At 41.5% G+C, this 23258-nt stretch overlaps 1 protein-coding gene across 2 annotated transcripts in view; it reads left to right on the forward strand.

Moving 5' to 3' along the window:
- Positions 1–23258, forward strand: part of E2F7 (E2F transcription factor 7) — a 41961-nt gene extending 18703 nt beyond the window's left edge. The window contains exons 7-13 of one of the 2 annotated variants that reach the window (XM_028533193.2): positions 1077–1211; positions 6862–7047; positions 7540–7612; positions 9368–9872; positions 11510–11765; positions 13225–13646; positions 20775–23258. In XM_028533193.2, coding sequence (XP_028388994.1) covers positions 1077–1211; positions 6862–7047; positions 7540–7612; positions 9368–9872; positions 11510–11765; positions 13225–13646; positions 20775–20945 — 1748 coding nt within the window. In that variant the 3' untranslated portion in view covers positions 20946–23258. The remainder of the gene's footprint in view (positions 1–1076; positions 1212–6861; positions 7048–7539; positions 7613–9367; positions 9873–11509; positions 11766–13224; positions 13647–20774) is intronic. The other variant, XM_036018647.1, reaches the window with a different exon arrangement.

Consider the following 23258-nt stretch of genomic DNA (forward strand, 5'->3'; position numbering starts at 1 on the left):
GGGTGGAGATGAAAGTTGTCTGCAGGTAAGAACCAGAGGAATGAACAGGGAAGGGGAAGGGGGGTGGGACACGGCTGCCAGACCAGGAGAGCCTTTCTGAGTGTCCCATGCAGTGTGTCTTCCTCTCCATCACACAGTGGTCCTGAGCCACATGCGCTTGGCTGCTAGTCACCCTTTCAACACTGGGAAGCCATGAGCTCAGCATACTCGAGCTTTTTGTTTGTTTGACTGGAATTATAGGCCCCCTGTGGAAGACATGACTAAGTAAATTCTAGCTCTACCATGATTGGGAAGTGAATTGCATCTGGGATGAATGCTTGATGTTTCTAGATGATAATCAAAGCTCCTTTGCTTGATCTCAGCCCTGAAGTCAAGTGGGTTTCCTACCTGCAAACTGATTTCTTAAATAGAAATTACTTTGTGGGCATTATTCTGCCTATTTAATGTTACCACCCCTTCTGGATTTCTCCTATAGTGCATGCATTTTCAAATGTGTCTTCCAAAACCTCTTAAGACGCAGGGATTGTGCATTCCACCCCTCCCCCACTGGGTGGCCAGAAGGCCAGGATTTGAGGTGAGGAACTGCCTGTCTTTAGCACAGTTGTACTTCATAACCTTGAGCCCTGAACGCCTTGTGCACTCAGGACTGCCGCCTTGCAGGAAGCTCTGGGGAATCCCTGTCATTTTCACAGCCCAGCTGCCTGGTAGAGCCCCTGCTGGGAGGAACTGGGGCAAGCTTTTGACATGCCATGCTTCAGAATTACATTCACTCAGCCTCTAATTACAGCCTGTTTCCCTCCCTCAGGGGTTTTTGCAGTCATGGCACTCCCTGCTTGTCTTGTATAGGTGTGAAGCTGTGGAAATGGAAGGACACACTGACCTTAGTATGTGTCTTCAGGTCCATCAGACACATAAATCCTGGGTGATTTTGTGACAGAGCCATTGTTCAGTCCATCCCACCCCACTGCTTTCCCCCTGAGGTTTACATGGCGTCCAAGAAAAGTGACCTGTCAGATAAACTAAAATGTGCTGCTGTCACAGGCAGCAGAACCGTAACTGTGTTTTATATCTTCAAGCAAAGGTACGACGCCTCTATGACATAGCCAATGTCCTGACCAGCTTGGCTCTGATCAAGAAAGTGCACGTGACAGAAGAGCGGGGCCGTAAACCAGCCTTCAAGTGGATCGGGCCTGTGGACTTCAGCTCCAGTGGTAAGGCGCGGCTTGGCCAGGGACCTGTTTTATTTGTAGTCCCAATTCCTTTGTTAAACCGTACATGGACCACAGAGTGAGGCTGAGCTTCTCCTTCATCTTCCATTACCCAAGTCACATTCCTAGTCAGACTGGCGACGTTACTCTTGGAATACAGTGTTCGTCTACAAACCCCGAGTGCTGGCTGGCTCGCACCGGGGCGGGGGGGGGGGGGGGGTTGTTGCTGAGAGCTTGAAATGCGGCTGTCTCTGTAGCTGTTAAATTACAGCTCTTTAGCATTTTCTATTTTATTCAGAAGGGTTTTTTTTCCTAGAAGTTTGGAACTGAGGATTAAAAATGACAAACTTAAAAATGACTTACAAACTCAGGTTATGTCTACATTAATGGAATAAAATATTGAAATTTCAGGTAATGTAAAAATTAAATCAATTAATGTCACAAAACTAATATGTGATTAAGTGACTTCTATATATAGTATGGATGTAATGAACACCTTTTTTATAATGTATTGGAAAGGTTGCAAATGTCATAATTTTACTAAACTAGAACAAAAAGTATTGTCTTCTACCTATTTCACAGGTAATATCTGAGCAATTGGGTCCTGGATCTTACTGTACGAGCCACTTTATATCTAACTAGGCTGCCTGGAAAAAAGCCATTAAAGTTATTTTTAAATTACCCTTCCAATTTTGATGTTAGTGGTATAAATTTCTGCCACTTAACCCAGGCTTATGAAAGGCACCACTCTCTACCTCATTGTAACACATTATTCACTTAGGATCTAGATGAAACCACTTAGCATCTGGTGCAACTAACGTGGCCCAGCAACTACGCACTGAATGTGGACCCTGCACGATTACCAAATGCCGTGAGAGAGCCAGAGATGTATATGACACAGTCCCTGCCTACATGAAATGTACAATTTTGCCATTTTCTATGCTTCTGCCTTTGGCTTCTCTTAATTTTTTCCCCTCCAAAGCCCTCTCTTTGACATGTAATATTCTATTCAACTTTCAAGATCTGTCGCAAATGTCAGCTCTTCCATAAAGCTTTCCCTGATCCCCCAGAGCAAAAAGTGTCTCATCTGAACTATTGCAACTTAGTATCGTGCTGTCTGTCGTACTTGGTGATATTGGCGTTATGCTACTGTCCCTGCTCTATGCATTTGAGGGCAGAAGAGGTCTTTGTTCACTTTTGATGCCTATCGTGCCCAGGTCAGTGTCCTGCTCACTTTAGTTGGTTAATGAGCTCCTACCAAAGGTATATAATTAGCACACATTTGAAAATTAGGAAACAATTAAGGACTACACCTGGCAGTAGTGACTCCATAAGAAATCAGGGAGGATATGGGTTACGTTCTGCTGGACTGTTAGGTTTAAGAGGGATGGAGAGCTTTTAGTTGAAGGAACTGATACCTAAGAACATATCTAGTTTGTGCTTCAGAGATCAGCCATCCTGATTTAAGTGGAAGGCATAGGGTAGAGAATGATGAGAAACGAAATGTAATCAGTTGGAACATTTTTGGAGGGCCTCAAAAGTTAAGTCAAGAAATATGTAATAAATGCAATAGACTGGAGTGACAAGAGGTCTTTATACAGAGAGATTGAAGAGAAGAGGGACTGGAAGGTGGTGGTGTCGTTGCAGGAAATGAGGTAGTTGGAGAAATGGGCTGGAGATGAGAAACTCCAGCAACTGCCAGTGAGACAGCAGTGGGAGAGCTCCGATCTGAGGAGGGAAAGAGGGCTTGGAACTAAGTCAGGAACCTCAAAATGAGCTTGCCCACCCGTCAGAAGTGTCATCCTCTTTCTGCATTCCCTAGTTTCAGCTGACACCACCATCAGCATCAACCCAGCAGTCAAACTTGGGATGCCAAGTTGCCTTTGATTCCTTAATTCACTCCTTCACTCCTTGATTAGTTAGCAAACTCTCACAGTTAAACTTCATAGATGTCTCTTTCCTCTTCTCCCTTCCCACCATCATGGCCTTTTCCCCTTTAGTAGCTTTATTGAAGCTTCGTGACATACAACAGTTGGCACGAGTTCAAGTTACAGTTTGATGAGTTTTTGTATTGTATGCACCGGTGCAGTCACCACCACAGTCGAGATGATGAACCCATCACTCTCCAGCGTCTCCTCCCTTCCTTTCATAATTCCTTCCCTCCTGCCCCCAGCCCCATCCCCAGGGGAAACCACTGGTCTGCTCTTTCACTCTAGATTTATTGATATTTTCTAAAAATTTTTATCAGTGAGTCACATATAGTTGATGTTCATTATTCACAAATTCCGTATTTGCAAATTTACCTACTAACTAAAATCTGTTTGTACTCCAAAGTTAATACCTGCATTTTCTCACTTGTTCACAGACATGGAAATAGTGGTGAGAAATTCGAGTTGCCAAACCCATTTCCAACTGCGGTCGAACAAAGCAATGCCCTTCCTTGTTTCAGCTCTCATGCTATGAACAAGTGTCCTTTTAGTGGTCTTTTTAATGCATGTTTTCACATTTGTGTGTTTTGGGTTGGTGATTTCACTGTTTGAAATCGTTCCCAAGTGTTGTACTGAATGAAGCATCATCTAGTGTTTCCAAGTGATGTACCTTACAGAAAGAGTACATAGGTACATTAGAGGAGCTTCATTTGGCCATGAGTTCTAGTGCTGTTGGCAATGAGTTCAGGGCTGATGGAAATACAATATATATTAAGTAAGGTGTCTTGAAACAAACACATAAAACAGGGTTATTTATTGATCAGTTGACAAAAATGTTGTAGCTCCCAGGAGGCTAATCCTGTATGTCCTCTAGGACCAGTGGCTCAGCGTTGGCTAGTTCATTGTTCACAGAACAAGACAACCACAAGTACAGGAATAGACGGTGCTCTGTGTACTCTTTATCATGCTTCTTTCACTCAGCATAATTGTTTTGAGGTTAATCATGTTGTAGGTAAGTACCAAGAGTTTATTCCTTTTATTGCTGAGGAGTATTCTACTGTATAGATATATCATTCTTTACTCACTTACTTGTTGATGAACACTGGGATCATTTCCAATTTTTGGCTGCAATGAATATTCATGAGCATGTCTTTATATGGTAGATGTGGGCCAGCAGTTCCCTGTGTGAGAGGTTTTTAACAACAGATTCAGTTTCTTTAATAGCTGTAGGGATATTCAGGTTCTCTCTTCATTATTGTAGTTCCTTTCTTCTACTTTGAGTTCCACTTGCTCTTTTTCTGGTTTCTTAAGGTAGAAGTGGAGGTCATTAATTAAAGGCCTTGTTTCCTTTCTAAAAGCTATTTAGTGCTATAAATTCCCCTCATTATCTGCGTCCCACAATTCCTTTGAATATTTTTTGGCCCCTCCTCTCCTGTCCTTTGGAGTCCCTGGTTATGCTTATATTTGGCCACTTGAAGTTGTCCCACCATTCACTGATGTTTTGTTCACTTATTTCCCTCTCTTTTCTCCCTGTGTTTCACTTTGAATGGTTTCTTTTGCTGTGTCTTCAAGTTCACTCTTTTTCCTGCAATATGTAATCTGCCATTAAACCCACTCACTGTTATTTCCGTCTCCAACACTGTCACCTTCATCACTTGAAGTTTGGCTCACGCCTTCATATTTTCTTTTTCTTTTTTTTAAAGATTTTATTTATTTATTTTTAGAGAGGGAAGGGAAGGAGATAGACAGAGAGAGAGAGAAACATCAATGTGCAGTTGCTGGGGGTTATGGCCTGCAACCCAGGCATGTACCCTGGCTGGGAATCAAACCTGGGACACTTTGGTTCCCAGCCCGCGCTCAATCCACTGAGCCAGCCAGGGCAGGCCGTCGTATTTTCAACGTGCAGTCTCTCCTTTACGTAACGTGTTCAGTACTTCCTCCAACTTCTTGAATCTATGGCATACAATTATAGTAGCTGTTTTCATGTGCTTGTTTACTAATTCTATCATCTGTTTCACCTTTCAGTTCAGTTTAATTGATTTATTTTATCATCACTGTGGGTTATATTTCCTGGCTTCTTTGTGTACCTGGTAATTTTTAATTACATGCCAGACACTGAGAATTATATATATTGTTAAGTGCTAGATAGTTCTGTGTGTTTAAAAATGTCCTTCAGCTTTGTTCTGGGATACAGTGAAGCTACTTGAACAGTGATCCTTTCAGGTCTTGCTCTTAAGCTTTGGTGGGCAGGATCCCAACAGCATTTAGTGATAAGGTCATTGTCCCCACCATCAAAACAACACACTTTTTAATATTCTAACCAGTGACCCATGAATTATGAGGTTTTCCACTTTGGCTATTGGCAACAAGCAATTCCCAGCGTTGTATGAGCTGCAGACACTAGTCCCTCAGCTCCTTTGGAGTGGTTCTTTCTCCCGGGGCCTGGGGTCGTTTTCTGGCCTTTGTGAGTGCTCCACTGAACCCTCAAGGGGCACCTGCTGCCATCTTCAGCACCCTCTTTCTCTGTGGCTCTCCTCTCCAATCTTTTGCCAAATGAACTCTAGCTGCCTTGGCTTTCCTGGCCTCCCAACTCCATTCTCAACTTGAGGAGACTTCCAGGCTCTCTCTAGGTCCCTGTTGCTGCACTGCAGCCTGGAAACTCTCTCCAGGCAGGAAACTGAGGCAGTCACAGAGCTCACCTCACTTGGTTCCTGTCTCTGAGGGATCATTGTCTTTCACGTCCTGCTGTTCAAAACATTGTTCCAATGTTTTGTTTCCGGAAGGAGGAGGACTCTGAGTCCTATTACTATCTTGACCCATTTTCTCCTTTTTGATTCTGCAATTTCTGATTTTCTGAAAAGAACATTTATTGGGCTTTTGTTAGAAGAAATAGAAAACCATAAAGGTGATTTTATTTTTCTATTTTTGTGTGTTTTAGAGAATGTAAGTGTAGCTGGACTATTCGGTTTACTTAATTAGTCATTAAAATATGCATGCTTTGGGCTTAAAAAAATAGCACAGATGAACAGGGTAGGAATAACTGTCTGAGCAACAGGGACTACTTCTGTATAGAAATATTGGTCTGGTTCTATGTAGAAATTCTGCCCTGGCTTCATATAGACTCCGTCAAGCATAAAATGGGCCTCGAAGGCCCAGCCTTTTATTATCCTTACCGTTCTGCCGCATTTCAGCCGTGAGGTTTCTGCTGACCTTATTCCTACGGTCACTTAGTAACAGAGCCTCCTACTGCATAAGAAAGAAATAATAAAGCAATAAAAAATAGAAATTCTTATATTCATTGCCCTAGAGATATGGCTTGAGAATCTGATTTCAACTAATGTTAAAATCTCAAAATTCACATGTTGGGCTCAGTATAGCTGGGTTTTTCTTTGATACTCTCTGCCCAGAGAAAATATCGGAAATGTCAGGTCCATTTTAATTTGGGGCAAAGAACTTCTTGCTCTACTTTTGTTGTAGTTTAGATAATTTTACAATATATATAGATTCAGTCTCACTTTATAATCATCCACTAACTTAAAATTCTACATCAAAAGAAATTGGGGTTTGAGACAAGGCTCATAAAATTCCTTTGAGTGTATTAGTTTTTAATTTATAGGGTAGTTCCATTACAATTATAGGCTCTCAAAGCCATATCTTAAAAAGGGTAAAATTATCCTGAATAATTATCCTGTATAACAACACTACCAAATCTCTCATTTATTTAGATGAAGAACTAGTGGATGTTTCCGCATCTGTCTTACCAGAAATGAAGAGAGAAACATATAGCCAGATTCAAGTCTGTGCAAAACAGAAGCTGGCTCGACATAGTTCTTTCAACACTGTGCAGGCTACTGAGAGGATTCGCAGGAGAGTGAGCTCAGAACCCAGCAGCCCTTCCAGAGAAGAACAAGGTATCTGCCTTCACTAGTCCACGGAACCGTCAGCCCCATGGGACTGCAGCCGCCGCTGTGCTCTGGCACTTTAAATTGAGCTGACTCTCTAATCTCTAAGCCCTGCCTGTTTTTTCACTTCCCTGAAGTGAAATAGTTGTTGGGTGTAGAAGAGTCTGTGACTTCACAGGGTATGAACATGGCTCCATTCCCTGAAATTGATCCTAGTCAGCCTTGATGATCAATTAGCTTGCCACAGTTGGCCCATTTGATGCATCTCAAAAATTCATCCAGCTTACAAAGCAACACTTGTTATGTTTTTCTGTTACTAATTCATGATGAGACCTGAATTTACCATTAACAGCTAACTTCTAAACATTTCTCCTTGAATCAAAACCAGAATGGATTTGAGATAGTCTTATAATCCCTGAGCTGTGAATAAGGAGCCCTGCTGTATGTAATTGTTACGTGTAAGTCTCTTGCTGTATTTTAGACCTTCATTTTCCTTCATAGGATCAGGCAGCTTCTCCTTAGAAATTGGAAGCCTGGCAGCTGTTTACCAACAAAAAATAGAAGACAGTTCACAGTAAGTAGTCTTTTAAGAACTCTGGGTGTGTTCCTTTCTACTTCTGAGTGTTAACTTTGACTAAATTGAAATGCCACCCATTAAAAGGTAAATTTTAGCAATCTTGCTCACAAGTCAGCCATTTGTTTATTAAAAATTTTAAATAAAATTTTTGTTTATTAAGTCTTTCCTTTGTGCGAAACACTGCGGCACAATGTAGCATCAGCACCACAAAGTACAAAAAAAAAAATGTGTCCCCTAAGTTATAAAATCTTATAGGGGAAAAACTTTAAAAAAACAAATATGTTGAGAAAAGACAAACCACTCCTGGCGTGACACTGGAAAATAACGCATCATAGTCCCATGAGCCACTCGGTCATCACGGTGACCTGCACTACCAGGTACTGTTCCAAAAGTTTTATGTGTGTTAACTCGTCTAATCATAAAAACAGTCTTTCGAGGTTGGTACTACGATCCCCATTTTACAGAAATCACATTATCAGAGGAAGCAGAGTAAATGCTAAAGAAGGAAAAAGACATTTTTAATGACAGATATGGGAAGGAACAGTTCTGTCTGAGTCAGGGCCAGGAAGTAGGGGGGCAGTAAGCCGATTAGCGATAATGATTTGTCCAAAGAGGATAGTAGAGCATTTGCAGTCATTCTGGTCTGTGGCTCAGGCGAGAGCCAGGTCACCGGGGATGGAAATTAGTATAAGACAGTGAGTCAGCAAGACCTACCACAGTAGGACGGGACATCACGAGGAGCACCTGGGTCTCAGGTGGTGACGATGGTGCTGGAGGTGGATGGCAGGTGACACACTCGGTGTGGACACACTGAGTTTCACAGAGCTGGATAACAGCGATTACTCATTCGGAGGGGACTATGGTTGGAGAGGTTGACTCATCACTGCGGCCCAGTGTGCTCCATCTCATTCCTAGCAGCACAGTGGACAGTGAGACTGTGAGCAATACAGGCCTTAGCAGTTCCATCACAAAGGGTGTGAGAAACCCCTGTCCTCTGTTGACTAGTTCCTAAAGGGTCATAAAAGGGTTTTCCTCTTCTGTTTCCAAAACTGCCCTGAACACAAAAACACTTTTTTAATTGCTCGGAATCTTTTTTGTATAAAAGGCCAGACATTGTTTATAATCTCTCATACTTACGGACCTTAATTCTGAATGCATTGACTAAACATTCTATAGTAATACTGAGCAGAATGGGATGAGAATGACAGAAAATAGTAATTGTGTAGATAAGTCTATCTTCCCACTCACTGCCACTTTATTTATCTCGCAGTGGGTGTGAGACAAACAAAATGTGTCCTTTTAGATCATCCGTCTGGTCCCGTCTCTCATGCGCCCAGGATCTTTCACCGTGACTGAGCGAGGCCGAGTGGGCGGGTGACCTTCAGCAGGTTGCTTAGCCTTTGAACCTCAGTTTTGCTCCCTAGTAAATGGGGGGAATGACGGTGGCTATCAATATTATAATAATTATGTAAATTATAATATTATTCAAATTATTATAGGATCTATGTACCTGGGAAGGGGTACGTGCTGGGTAACTAATAGCTGTTAGTTGTGGAAGAGGCAGGTGAGGAGCTGTATTAGCTCAAACCTGAGATCCTCCCAGAACGACTCCCACATCAGCTCCCCTATCCCTAACTGTCCATCCTGGTTATACCTGGTCACCTGCCTCTGCAATTAGGTTAGCTAATGTGTACTCAGGGAATACACTTTACAGTAACTCAGTGGCTGCATTTGTGTTCCTTTTTTTAACAGGAGGAAAGCCTTTGACAGGAAGAAAGTGATGCCTCCATCAAGTAGCCTGGAACCCCCTGCTCCATTCCCTGTCCACTCTGTAGACCCAGAATACTGTGTTAATCCTTTAGCCCACCAGGTATTTTCTGTGCCTCAAACAGACTTGCAGACCTTCTCCATACACAATGGTCTGCATGGACAAGTGGGTGTTTCACCCACTTCTGTGGCCTCAGACATGGAGGGCCTGAAGCCAGCCCTGCTGGCAGGCCAGCCCTTGCTATACGTGCCCTCGACCTCTCTGTTCATGCTGTATGGGAGCCTGCAGGGGGCACCGTCTCCAGCGTCAGGGTTGGAGAGGAGCCACAGTAGCTCAGAAGTCTCAGCAGCAGCCGAGCTGTCATCTACACCCACAACACAGAAGCGCCTCGGTGAGGACAGGCAGCCTCAGGAGGATGGGGAGCCGACCACTAAAAGACAGAATATGGACGACGACGAAGCCGGCCCTCTCTCTCTTGTCATGCCCAAGGTAAGGGAGTTCGGGTGGACATGTTTAGTGTCCTCCTGTCAACCAAGAGCTTCCTCCTAATAAGGAAACACATACTAATAAGCTATTGAGCCTGGAATGTGAGGTATTTTATGTATCACTTGTAAAATTAAGCCCTGAACTAGTTTTCCAAAAAACTCTTGTAATAAAGTAGTACTGTAAGAAAAGTGATTTTTATAAAAGTCATATTTTATATAAAATAAAAAAACTTTAAAGGAAAAAAAACCTACCATAATGCTGCCACATAGAAGCAATCACTGTTAACACATTTGTATATTACCCCCCAGTCTGTTTGATATACTTTTGTTGCAGACACATTGAGATGACTGAAATAATCCAGAGTGCATATGAGTTCCATAGTCAGGAGTGTGGATGCTGTTTGGCTTCCTGAGTCTGTGCTTAGTCAGTTATCATCTCTGCTCAGAGACCCTACTTCCTTAGCCACAAAATGAAAAGAACAAAAATATGAGCTGTCTGCATCTACCACACAGTAGCCATTCAGAGGTTAATGAGACGTGACCAGTGAAACTGTGAAAGCAGAAGCGCTGTCATTGCAGTGGTTTACAGTGGGTCACCTAGGCACCCTTCGTGGAAATCATTCATTGAGACCCTTTTTCCTCTGTTCCTTTCTCTTGCCCAAGTGAGTTTCCTAAGTTTGTATGTAGCTTGGGTTACAGAACAGAAGTGAAAGGCTGACTGGTAGATGCCTTAGATCAGTGGTCCCCAACCTTTTTGGCACCAGGGACTGGGCACAGTGACTGGTTTTGTGGAAGGCAGTTTTTCCACAGACCGGGGAGTATGGGGAGGATGACTATATAGCCTACCACTAGATGCAGCTTAATTGTCACTTGCCACTAATTGATAAGGTTTTGATATGAGTCTGCAAACAACTGATTTATCATGGTCTCTGTGCAGTCACACCTCTCTGCTCATGATAATCTGTATTTGCAGCAGCTCCCCAGTGCTGGCATCTCCGCCTCAGCCCCACCTCAGCTCACCAGGCATTAGATTCTCATAAGGAGTGAGCACCTTATACCCCTTGCATGCACAGTTCACAGTAGGGTTCATGCTCCTATGAGAATCTGATGCTGCCACTGATCTTGACAGGAGGTGGAGCTTAGGAAATAAGATGAGCGGTGGGAAGCAGCTGTAAATACAGATGAAGCTTGGCTGACTCACCTGCCGCTCGCCTCCTGCTGTGCATCCGAATTTGTAAAAGACCATGGAGCAGAACCAGATAGTGGCCCAGGGGTTGGAGACCCCCACCTTAGATAACCAAGACAGCTGCTTCAGGCTTCTCCGCAATTCTTATCAGGCCCCTAAAAGACTGGTATCAACACCCTTTCTGGGTCAGCAGCTCAGAAATTTATTTCACAGTCTGAACACCATGACCAGTTTTGCATCATTAAATCTCTGTCATTTCTGTGCTTGAGACATGGCATTGATTTTCAGAGCACTCCTATAAATGTGACTGCGACAACTGACATACACAAATCACTGTGGTTCACAGCTATGTTTGACCCTTTTGTTTATATGTTAGCTGTATTGGTAAAGCTGTTATTAAAGTCCACTACTAGGATTTTGACTTGCTTTTCTGTTCCTGGTTTGGTTGTGCTTAGAAACCCCCAGACTCCACAGACTTGGCCTCTCCCAAGACGCTGGACAACAGGGAGCCTGTGCCCCTTGAAGACATGGACTTGAACAGCCAAATGCCTGCAGCAAAGGAAGTTTGGGAAAACACTACACCATATAGCTTCGTTTCTTCTGAGTGGGGAAATCTTTCAAGAAACGCAGAGGTCGAAAAGGCCTCCAAAGAAAATGAAGGCCCCAAAGAGCCCTCTGTGCTGCAGTGTCTGTATCTGCAGTCGCCAGCTGGTAAGGATGCTGCTGAATCTCATAGTCCTTTGGGGTGGTCGGACCGTACACTGGATGTTTAAGTCTTTGTCCGTGTCACCTGACCGAAGCTGCTCTTCGCTGAGCTGCTGTCTGCGGCCGGAGTCACTGCACTCTCAGCCCTCTTGTTCTTCTTGGTGGGATGAAGGGAGAGGCTGCTTGCATGTTTCCAACTTCAGGAATAATGGGAAATAATTAAGGCAGGTGATATTTTTTTTAAAAATGCATTAAACTTTATTTGCTATAAAATACAACAAAGTCAAAAGATGCTTCTACCCTTATAATTCAGCTGAGTCTGGTGTTAGTTCAGACTGAGAGTAGGAACCAGTCGGCCGCTGCGTGCTCCTGCTGCGCCGATCTCGGTATCCCAGGGCTGGAGGGCAGGGCTGGGGCATTAAAACCACGTTTTCTCTGATTTGTTCAGCCATTCTCATTGGTAAAGTGGCAATAATAATCTGCTTTGTGGGGCAGGGGGTGTGAAAACTAAATTAAATTTAATAAGACTACATCTAAAGCATTTAGAATACTAATGCCTGGCACTTGGTAAGACTCAGTAAATGTTACTATTTTGAAATAAAGCTGAGATATAATGTAAATTTAAATTTTAAGATACGCACAGTGTACTTCAGTTGCTCTTGATGCAAAGAGGTAGGTTATTGGCTATCATTCACTCATCTAGAATATATTCTGTATTCCTTTAGCAGGTTTTTTTTTTTTTAAGTTTAATCTAAGCCTGATACTCAGTGTTACAGATCCATGGAACAAAGAACAGACAGCCCTGCTGAATGAATGACAGGGACTGTAGCCTTCTCTGGACCACCGTGGTGCAGCCCACGGTTCCCTCTCAGCATGTTCCCAAGTGCACGGAACATGGGGATTGCAAAGGAAGCCAATTGTATTGAAATACAGTTAGAAAAATACTTGTTCAATTATAGTAACAAAGGATGTGACAGAGAATCCAGTACTCTCATAATTTCAAAGTTGTAATGAGCTTAACAGCCTATTCAGAATTCTGCCATAGCTGTAATGTTCTGTGAATATATCTGTGCTTTTTCCTCATGACAAGGTCAAGGTGCTCTTAAAACTGTTGTGATTTGTTGCCTATGATGTCAACTGAGGGAAATAGAAATTTTGGCTAGAAGTTTGTAGTAGTAAAGATACATGCTTTCCTTCTCAATTTGGATGCAGTGGAGTTCACCTTTAAAACCCTCTCAGGAGACACAGGCATCCACCAAATTCCCACACGGGAATATGTGAGGTTTCATTCGGAGCCGCTGCTGGGAAGAAGTGGTGTGCAGCTGGGAGAGCAGGGAAGAGGAGCCCACCCACTTGGGTGGGGTTGATTGGCTGTGGGCGGCCCTCTGCCAGGGCCACGGGGAATGTGGGATTGAATGTCGTCTGCATGTGGTGCTGACTTTCGCCTGTTCTCCTTCCGTTTCAGGATTAAATGGTCTCGGTGTGCTCTTACCAGGCAGTCAGACCCCTTGTGCTGCGGGACCAGCTTCAGGTTCGCAGCCACCCCTCAGTGTCCCTTGCATGGTCTTACCGCCTTCGACACTGGGCCCATTCCCTGTTCTCTACTCTCCCACGATGGCCAGGCCAGTCTCCTCAGCTCCTGGCACTCTCCCACACCCCGGACCTGTGAATTTCAGCTTGCCAGGCCTTGGATCAACACCTCATCTTCTCATCGGCCCTGCAGCCGTGGTTAATCCAAAATCCTCGACACTCCTTTCTGCAGACCCTCAGCTTCAGGGTCCTCACTTACTTAACCAGAGTCCAGTGATGTCCAGATCACACAATGTCATCCAGCCCGAATCCCCAGTTCATGAGGGACCCCCAGGCTCTGTGGTAAAGTTGCAGCAGGTGAGTCCGGAGGTTTCATTTCACTTTGGCATCAGAAGATTCGTCACACTGTGACAGGCGTGCCTGCATTTAGTTAGTGTTGGTTGGAGTCACCTGACTGCATAGCAGAGGCTCTAGGTCAGGTTCTGCCAGCTTTCGTTATAGACCCTGAGTTACCTGCTTGCCCTGCAGAGCACAAAGTCTAAAGGCAGGAGATCTATGCTTTAAAGACAAAAATATATTTTACTTTATTAAACTTGAATTTATTTTAGACTTAGTTCAGGTATGTTTTCGATGAATGCTGAATATTCAGATTCTCCAAGCTTTCATTAGGTTCAAAAAGGGAAATTGAAAGTCTTGATTCTGACACAAAGATTTTTAGCATGTCATTTCTTAAAATGCAATGTTTAGAAGGCAATGGGTATATATATATATATGCACATATATGAGGGGGGACCCAACAAAAACAGAAATTATCTTCTGGTGGATACGCCCCTTGTAGTACAGGCTTCCCTCACTAGGAGAGTGTTTTAGGAACCCATCTGTATCAGTGTGCCAGCTGGCATTGTTGTGAGAGGCTGTGTTTGGCCTCAGTGAATTGTTTTGAAAACTCTTTCAGTGTGTTTGCCCATTTCATGATGGGTGATTTACTAGTGCACGTGCCTACACTGCACTGAGTATTAAGGAGTTTTTGACCAAAAACGTCATGACCCCCATGTCCCACCCTCCCTGTTCACCTGATCTCTCCCCAAGCAGCTTTTTTTTTGTTTCTCTGGATGAAAAAAGTCCTCAAATGGACATGTTTGGCCAATGTGGAAGAAGTGAAACAAAAAACAGCAAAAGCACTAATAATAGGCATCAGTTCAAAAACTGTTTTGAGCAGTGGAAACAAAGTCTCTCAATAGGTATATTGTGTCAAATGGAGAGTACTTTGAATGTGACTGAGGTTTAAATGTAAGAATAAAAGGATATCCCATCTCTTCTCTACTGGCTGCTACTGTAAATATCATAGAATACTGTCTTGCTGTCTTAAACCATTTTGCCTTACTGCTCCAACTGATCACAAAAAAGAGTAGGGGGAAGGTGTGAACACCAGGATACATGAAGGAGACTCCACCACTGAATCTCACAGGTATTCTACCACAGAAGTTCACACCTTAATCACAGGGAACCAGAACAGATCAATTTAAGAAACAGAGGCTAAAAAGAAGAGTATTATGAACAATGAGAAAACAAAGAAACAATCCCCAATGAAGGGAAATGAGGAAGCCTCAGAAAGAATGCTAAATGAAATAGAGGCAACTCAACTATCAGATATTGAGTTCAAAACAGGATTATCAGGAAACTCAATGAACTCACAATGAGCTACCAGAAACTAGAAGGAAGCTACAACCATCTCACTGCAAACTATATCAACATGAAAAAGGACACAGAAACTATCAACAAGGGCCAAAAGGAAATGAAGAATACAATTTCTGAACTGAAGAACACAGCACAAGGAATGAAAAGCAGGATCGAGGAAGCGGAAGACCGGATTAGCAAATTGGAGGACAAAGTAGAAAAAAACACCCAGAAAGAGCAAGAAAAGGAAAAGAGGCTCAGAAAGAATGAAGAGGGATTAAGAGAAATGCAAGACAATGTGAAACGTAATAATATCCATATAATAGGGATACCAGAAGGAGGAGAAGAAGAGCAAGGGATCGAAAACCTAGTTGAACAAGTAATGAAGGAGAACTTCCCTAATTTGATGAGAGAAAAAGTCACACAAATCCAGGAAACACAGAGAGTCCCAATCAAGAGGAACCCAAAGAGGCCCACCTCAAGACACATCATAATTGAAATGGCAAAATTTCAAGACAAAGAGAGAATCTTAAAGGCAGCAAGGGAAAAACAGGAAGTAACATACAAGGGAGCCCCAATAAGGCTAACAGCTGACTTCTCAATGGAAACTCTCCAAGCCAGAAGAGAATGGCAAGAAATATTCCAAGTAATGAGAACCAGAGGTCTGCAACCAAGGCTACTTTACCCAGCAAGGCTCTCGATCAAGATAGAAGGCCAAATAAGAAGCTTCCCAAACAAAAGAAGTCTAAAAGAATACACCTCCACCAAACCAGCTCTGTAAGAGATGCTAAAGGGACTGCTTTAAGGAAAGGAAGGAAAAGAGAGAGAGAGGAACACACGTACATAAATGGCAATGAATAAGTACCTATCAATAATATCCTTAAACGTAAATGGATTAAATGCTCCAATCAAAAGACACAGAATAGCTGAATGGATAAGAAAACATGACCCCCACATATGCTGCCTACAAGAGACCCACCTCAGGATAAAAGACCTGCACAGGCTGAAAGTGAAGGGCTGGAAACAAATTTTCCAAGCAAATGGACAGGAAAAAAAAAAACCTGGGGTAGCAATACTCATATCAGACAAAATAGACTTCCAAAGAAGGACCATAAAGAGAGACCCAGAAGGTCACTTCATAATACTCAAGGGAAGAATCCACCAAGAAGACATAAACATTGTAAATATATATGCACCCAACATAGGAGCACCCAAATACATAAAGAAAATTTTAGAGGACTTCAAGAAAGATATTAACAGCAACACAATTATTGTGGGGGATTTTAACACCCCACTATCAAAAATGGACAGATCTTCCAAACAAAATATCAACAAAGATATTGTGACATTGAACAATACCCTGGATGAAATGGGCTTTACTGATATATACAGAACCCTCCATCCCAAAGAAGCTAAATACACATTCTTTTCAAATATACATGAAACATTTTCAAAGATTGACTACATGATAGGACACAAAACAAGTCTCAACAATTTCAAGAAAATTGAAATCATACCAAACATTTTCTCGGATCACAAGGGACTGAAGCTAGAAACCAACCCCAAGGAAAAAAACCCAAAACACTCAAAATCATGGAGATTGAATAGCATGCTATTAAACAATGAATGGGTCAAGAATGAAATTAGGGAAGAAATCAAAAGGTTTCCAGAAACAAATGAAAATGAATTCACAACAACCCCAAACGTATGGGACACAGCCAAGGCAGTCTTGAGAGGGAAGTTCATAGCAATACAGGCTTACCTAAAAAAGATAGAAATTTTTCAAACAAACAACCTAACCCTATGTCTACAAGAACTCGAGGAACAACAACAAAGACAGCCCAGAGCAAGCAGAAGGAAGGAAATAACCAAGATCAGAGCAGAATTAAATGACATAGAGACTAAAAGCACAATTCAAAGGATCAATGAATCAACAGCTGGTTCTTTGAAAAGATAAACAAAATCGACAAGCCTTTAAGCAGACTCATAAAGAAAAAAAGAGAGAAGACCCAAATAAACACAATCAGAAATGAAAGAGGAGAGATTACAACAGATACCACAAAGATATAAAGGATTATAAGAAATTACTACAAAGAACTGTATGCCAACAAATTTGAAAACCTAGGTGAAATGGACAAATCTCTAGAAAAATATAATCTTCCAAAACTCAGTGAAAAAGAAGCAGAAAGCCTGACCAAACCAATAACAACAAAAGAAATTGAAGCAGTAATCCAAAAACTCCCGACACACAAAAGCCCTGGACCAGATGGTTTCACAGGAGAATTCTACAAAGCATTTAAGGAAGAGCTAACCCCTATCCTTCACAGACTATTCCAAAACATCCAAAAAGATGGAAGACTCCCAAACTCTTTTTATGAGGCCAACATCCTAATTCCAAAACCAGATAAAGACACAACAAAAAAAAGAAAACTTCAGGCCAATATCGCTGACGAACATTGACGCTAAAATCCTCAACAAAATACTGGCAAATCACATCCAACAATACATTAGAAAGATCATACACCATGACCAAGTGGGATTCATCCCAGGGATGCAAGGATGGTACAACATTCGAAAATCAGTAAATGTAATACATCACATAAACAAAAGCAAAGACAAAAACCACATGATCATATCAATAGATACAGAAAAAGCATTTGATAAGGTATAGCACCCATTTATGATAAAAACACTCAGCAAACTGGGAATAGAGGGAGCATTCCTCAACATAATAAAGGCCATATATGAGAGACCTGCAGCCAACATCATACTCAATGGGAAAAAATTAAAATCTTTCCCACTAAGATCAGGAACAAGACAAGGCTGTCTACTTTCACCACTTCTATTCAGTATAGTACTGGAAGTTTTAGCCACAGCAATCAGACAAGAAAAAGAAATAAAAGGCATACAAATCAGAAAGGAGGAAACAAAACTGTCACTCTTTGCAGATGACATGATAGTATACATAGAAAATCCTATAGACTCCACCAAAAAACTGCTTGACCTAATAAATGAATTTGGCAAAACAGCGGGATACAAAGTCAATATCCAAAAATCAAAGGCATTTCTGTACACCAACAATGAAACAACAGAAACAGAAATCAAGGAAAAAATCCCATTTGAAATAGCAAAAAGAAAAATAAAATATCTAGGAATAAACCTAACCAAAGAGGTAAAAGACCTGTATTCAGAAAACTACATAACACTGAGGAAAGAAATCAAGGAACACACAAACAAATGGAAACATATACCGTGTTCATGGATTAGAAGAATTAATATCATCAAAACGTCCATACTACCCAACGCAATTTACACATTCAATGCAATTCCTATTAAAGTACCAATGGCATATTTCACAGACATTGAACAAACACTTCAAAAATTTATATGAAATCATAAACGACCCCAAATAGCTGCTGCAATTTTAAGAAGGAAGAGTAAAGTAGGAGGGATCACAATACCTGACACTAAACTATACTACAAGGCCACTGTAATCAAAACACCCTGGTACTGGCATAAAAACAGGCGCATGGACCAATGGAACAGAACAGAGAGCCCAGAAATAAACCCAAGTCTCTATGGTCAACTAATACTTGACAAAGGAGGCAGCAACATAAAATGGAGTAAAAATAACCTCTTCAACAAATGGTGTTGGGAGAACTGGACAGCTACGTGCAAAAAAATGAAATTAGAGCACCAATTTACACCTTACACAAAAATAAATTCAAGGTGGATAAAAGACTTAAATATAAAACATGGCACCATTAAAGTCCTAGAGGAGAATGTAGGTAGGAAAATCTCAGATATTTCACGCAGAAGCTTTTTTACTGGCATCCTTTAGAGCAAGGGACATAAGGGAAAGAATAAACAAATGGGACCTCATCAAAATTAAAAGCTTCTGCATGGCTAAAGAAAACAGTATCAACAAAAAGAGAACCAACTGTATGGGGAAACATATTTGCCAGTGATATCTCAGACAAGGGTTTAATCTCCAAGATATATAAAGAACTTACACGACTACACTCTAAGAAGACAAGCAACCCAATTAAAAAATGGGCAAAGGCCTTGAACAGACACTTCTCCAAGGAGGACATACAGAGGATCCAAAGACACATGAAACAATGTTCAATATCGCTAGCTATCAGAGAGATGCAAATTAAAACCACAATAAAATACCACTTCACACCAGTCAGAATGGCCATCATAAACAAAGCAACAAACAACAAGTGTTGGAGAGGTTGTGGAGAAAAGAGGTCCCTAGTGCACTGTTGGTGGGACCGCAGACTGGTACAAACACTATGGAAAGCAGTATGGAACTTCCTCAGAAAACTAAAAATGAATCTGCCTTTTGACCCAGCAATTCCACTGCTGGGACTATATCCTAAGAACCTTAAAATAACACTAATACAAAAGAACCTTTGCACCCCGATGTTCATAGCAGCACAATTTACAATAGCTAAGTGCTGGAAGCAACCTAGCTGCCCATCAGTAAATGAATGGATCAAAAAACTATGGTACATTTATACAATGGAATTCTATGCAGCAGAAAGAAAGAAGGAGCTCCTACCCTTTGCAACAGCTTGGGTGGAGCTGGAAAGCATTATGCTAAGTGAAATAAGCCAGGCAGTGAAAGACAAATACCATATGATCTCAGTTTTAACAGGAATCTAAACAACAAAACAAAGAAACAAGCAAACTATAGTCAAAGACAATGAAACAGAAGACAGGCTGACAGTGACCAGAAGGGGAGAGAAGAAGGACTTTCAGGAGAGAATGGGAAGGGTTTACAGGAACAAATTTAAAGGACACATGGACAAAAACTAAGGGGAGGGCCGTAATGGGAGGGAAGTGGGGAGCGTTGGGTGGGTGGGCTGGAATGGGAGTAAAAGGGAGAAAACTGTACTTGAACAATGATTAAAAAAATAATAAATGCACAATATTTTATAAATAAATTCTGGCTTTTGGGGGTTCCCCATGTATATACACACACTCATGAAGTATATGCAAACATCGTATGTAAATATATATGATCAATATAAATTAATCACTAATATATTTCCCCCCCAAATTCCATTTGTACTTCAGTCAGTAAGTATTTGTTGAATTCCTATCATGCATTCAGCATTGTTCAGAGTGATTACTTTCTCTCCCAAAGAGTTATGTTGTGGCCAGAAATATTTGACATTGAAATAAATATGTTAGTTTTTAAACAAGGCTATTATAACATAACATGTTCTGTGATCACCAGTTATGTGCCAGGAGTGTCTGGCAGTAAGGATATTACAGTAAACAGAATAATAGCCCCTGCCCTTTTAGGCATATTAAGGGGATAAATATTTAAAATTTAACAGGAGAGGGTAAATATTAATAAACAAAAAGAGCCAATACACATATACTTACTATCTGCGTAGCATGCTCTGAAATGCTTTATAAATATTATATTGTTCAATTTTTACAACCCTCTGAAGTCGGTACTTTTGCCATCCCTATTGTGTAGACGAAGACACTGAGGGACATAGCAATTAAGTCCTGTGCCCCAGGTCACACAGCTTGTTATGGCAGAGCCCAGACCTGGCTCCCAGTGCCACACTTGTAAACTCTTTGCTAGGCTGCCTTTCTGCACACAAAGTAAATAAGTTAATTTCCAGTTGTGATAAGTGTTGAGAAGGGGATGAATTGGATGGATGTGATAGAGGAGGGAACACCTGCCTAGGAATCAGAACGACACAGTTCTGGGCCTCCGTTCAGAGGCTGAGAACAATTTGACTTTGCTTCTGCTTTTATTTACTCTTTTTTTTCCTCTTGTAGTCACCAGCTCCAGTGACCCCCAAGAGCATCCGACACACACATCGTGAGACATTCTTCAAGACACCTGGCAGCCTCGGAGACCATGTCCTTAGGAGAAGAGAAAACAAACAGTTGCAAAACACAAGCTCCGCGCAGAGGAGACTGGAAATACCCAGCAGCGGCGCCGACTAGCCTGACACTTTGCCAGGTGTGGGTGGCGTCCAACCATCCGAGTTTCCCTGCATCACCGGCCTTGTCCTAACGCTGGAGCAGACAGCTGGAGCAGACAGCAGAACACACACCAGCACCTCCTTCCTCCCTTCCCTGCACTGGTTCTAATGTTAACTTCCCATCATCACCATCATTTTCCTCAGCGTAATTGTTACTGATTGTGGTTTAATGCCAGTTAGAATCCAGACTCTGTGCCTGATGTCACAGTGAAAGCACCGACTGACTTGTGGTTTTGCTTCAAGAATTATGTTATCCCTGGAAGTAGATCTGAACAGGCTACTGGAGCCTTGTGGTTTTCCCAAAGGTAGGGCCTACCTAGCACTTAACTAGGGTGAGCATTCTTGATGGTATCTCCACTCGCCCTGAGTAGACCTGTGGTGAGAGACGCTTCCTTTCTGCAGTTTAAAAAAGCTACTGCTTCCTTAGGCTTCCTCAGGAAGACAGCTTCAGTTGTGAATCCTATGGCATTATTTATTTTGTCCCTGAAATGGGATTTAGTGCAAAAAGTTTACAACTACAGCAAAACATGTTTTTCAGGGTATGACGACTTGAATGTTTGTACTTTTTTTCCTATAATTTGCCCTGCACTTACTTTACAACCTAGTGATAATGTGCGTAAATATGTGCACTATGACTGAATGTCAAGACCAAAATCACTGTGAATGGCACACACCACAGTAATGAACTGTGCTAATAACCCTCTCTGGGCGTGAGGACTCAGATCAACTTCAGCAGTCTGATAGCTGCTTCTCAAATACCTGAGTGGACAAATAATCCAACCAAGTTCACTACCCTTCACTACAAGCCCCTGTGTTTTCATTTTTTGTTTTGTTTTGTTTTTTAATTTAAATGTAACTATAGACTAGAAGGGGTGTCCAACCTTTTGGCATCTCTGGGCCACACTGGAAGAAGAACAGTTGTCTTGGGCCACAGATTTAATACATTGTGATCACAATGAGATGTAATCACAAAAATATCTCAGTGTTTTAAGTAAACTTACGACTTCGTGTTGGGCCACATTCACAGCCATCCTGGGCCACGTGCAGCCTGTGGGTCATGGGTTGGATGCCCCTGGTAGAGTATCAGGTACGGACGCCTTCTAACAATTGCTGTTTATTGAGTAAATCCGGATGGTGGAAAGTAATTGCATGGAAAATTGGAATCTGGATAGGACCTTTTGGTAGAATTCTGAAGAGTTAATATAGAAATTGATAATAGGACAATAGGTGATTATTTCTTTTATTTTTTTTTCTTCAGTTTGGAAGGGTAAGAGGAAAACGAACGCATTATATTCAGTATCCAAGAACATTCAAACCAGAATTTTTTTTCAGAGTACTTCAGAAGATGAGAGTGGGGAATATAGGAGTTTATTGTTCTCTAGTATGACTGCAGCTCTGGAAACTGTTAGGCAGTATTCCTTTGTTAAACTGTATTACTTTAGGGCGTCAGTAAGTAGCCAAACTAGATCTTTGTATGCATAGATTAACTGATAGTTACCCCCCTCTCATCTCTTCAGAATAAATGGCTTTCTCCCTCCTTCCCTTCCTGCTTTCCTTCCCTCCGTCTTTATTCCCTTCTCTTTTTAAATATTTCTATCTTAGATTTGGAATCTTGGTATAGGGTTTTATTTTATTTTTATTTTTGGACCCAATAAAACGTTATATGAAAGAATGAAAATATTAATTTAAGGGACTCTAGGAGTCTGTGTAAAGTAGCTTTATATTAACTACGGAATAATATTAGTCTTATTACCCCCACAAAATCTTTTGAAACTTGAGATAGGTAGTCAGATTAAATAAATTTGCTACTATATAAAAATTTAATTAACACTAAACTTTTAAAGTTTATAAGGTGATATTTTCCCCTTTTTACAATATTCTCTAGAGTTAAACAGATAAAGATGTTCAGGCATCAACAATTGCATGGGTAATGATTACCTTGAACTAATATGATGGGTTTCCTATCGGAGCCAATCAGAATATGTGCTTTTCAGGACATGTGGTATATAAATCTGCACAGGATAATGCATTTAAATATGCCAGGCTTAAGACTTTCCCCAGAATATTTTCACTTGATAGGTCTGCATTTAGACTGAAACACAAACTAATTTTCTTTTCATTGTTCCTAGATGTTCTTCACTTTCCTAACCTGTTTTAAAAAATTCTGTTAATAATATGACCACATAAACCTTAGAGAATTCACGGTTCTTGAGGGGTGTTAGGAAGCGACCCTGTCAATGAGAATATTATGTCTCTGTGACCACACTTAGCAATA

This window comes from Phyllostomus discolor, chromosome 2 (genome assembly GCF_004126475.2).
Source record: "Phyllostomus discolor isolate MPI-MPIP mPhyDis1 chromosome 2, mPhyDis1.pri.v3, whole genome shotgun sequence".
Lineage (NCBI taxonomy): Eukaryota > Metazoa > Chordata > Mammalia > Chiroptera > Phyllostomidae > Phyllostomus > Phyllostomus discolor.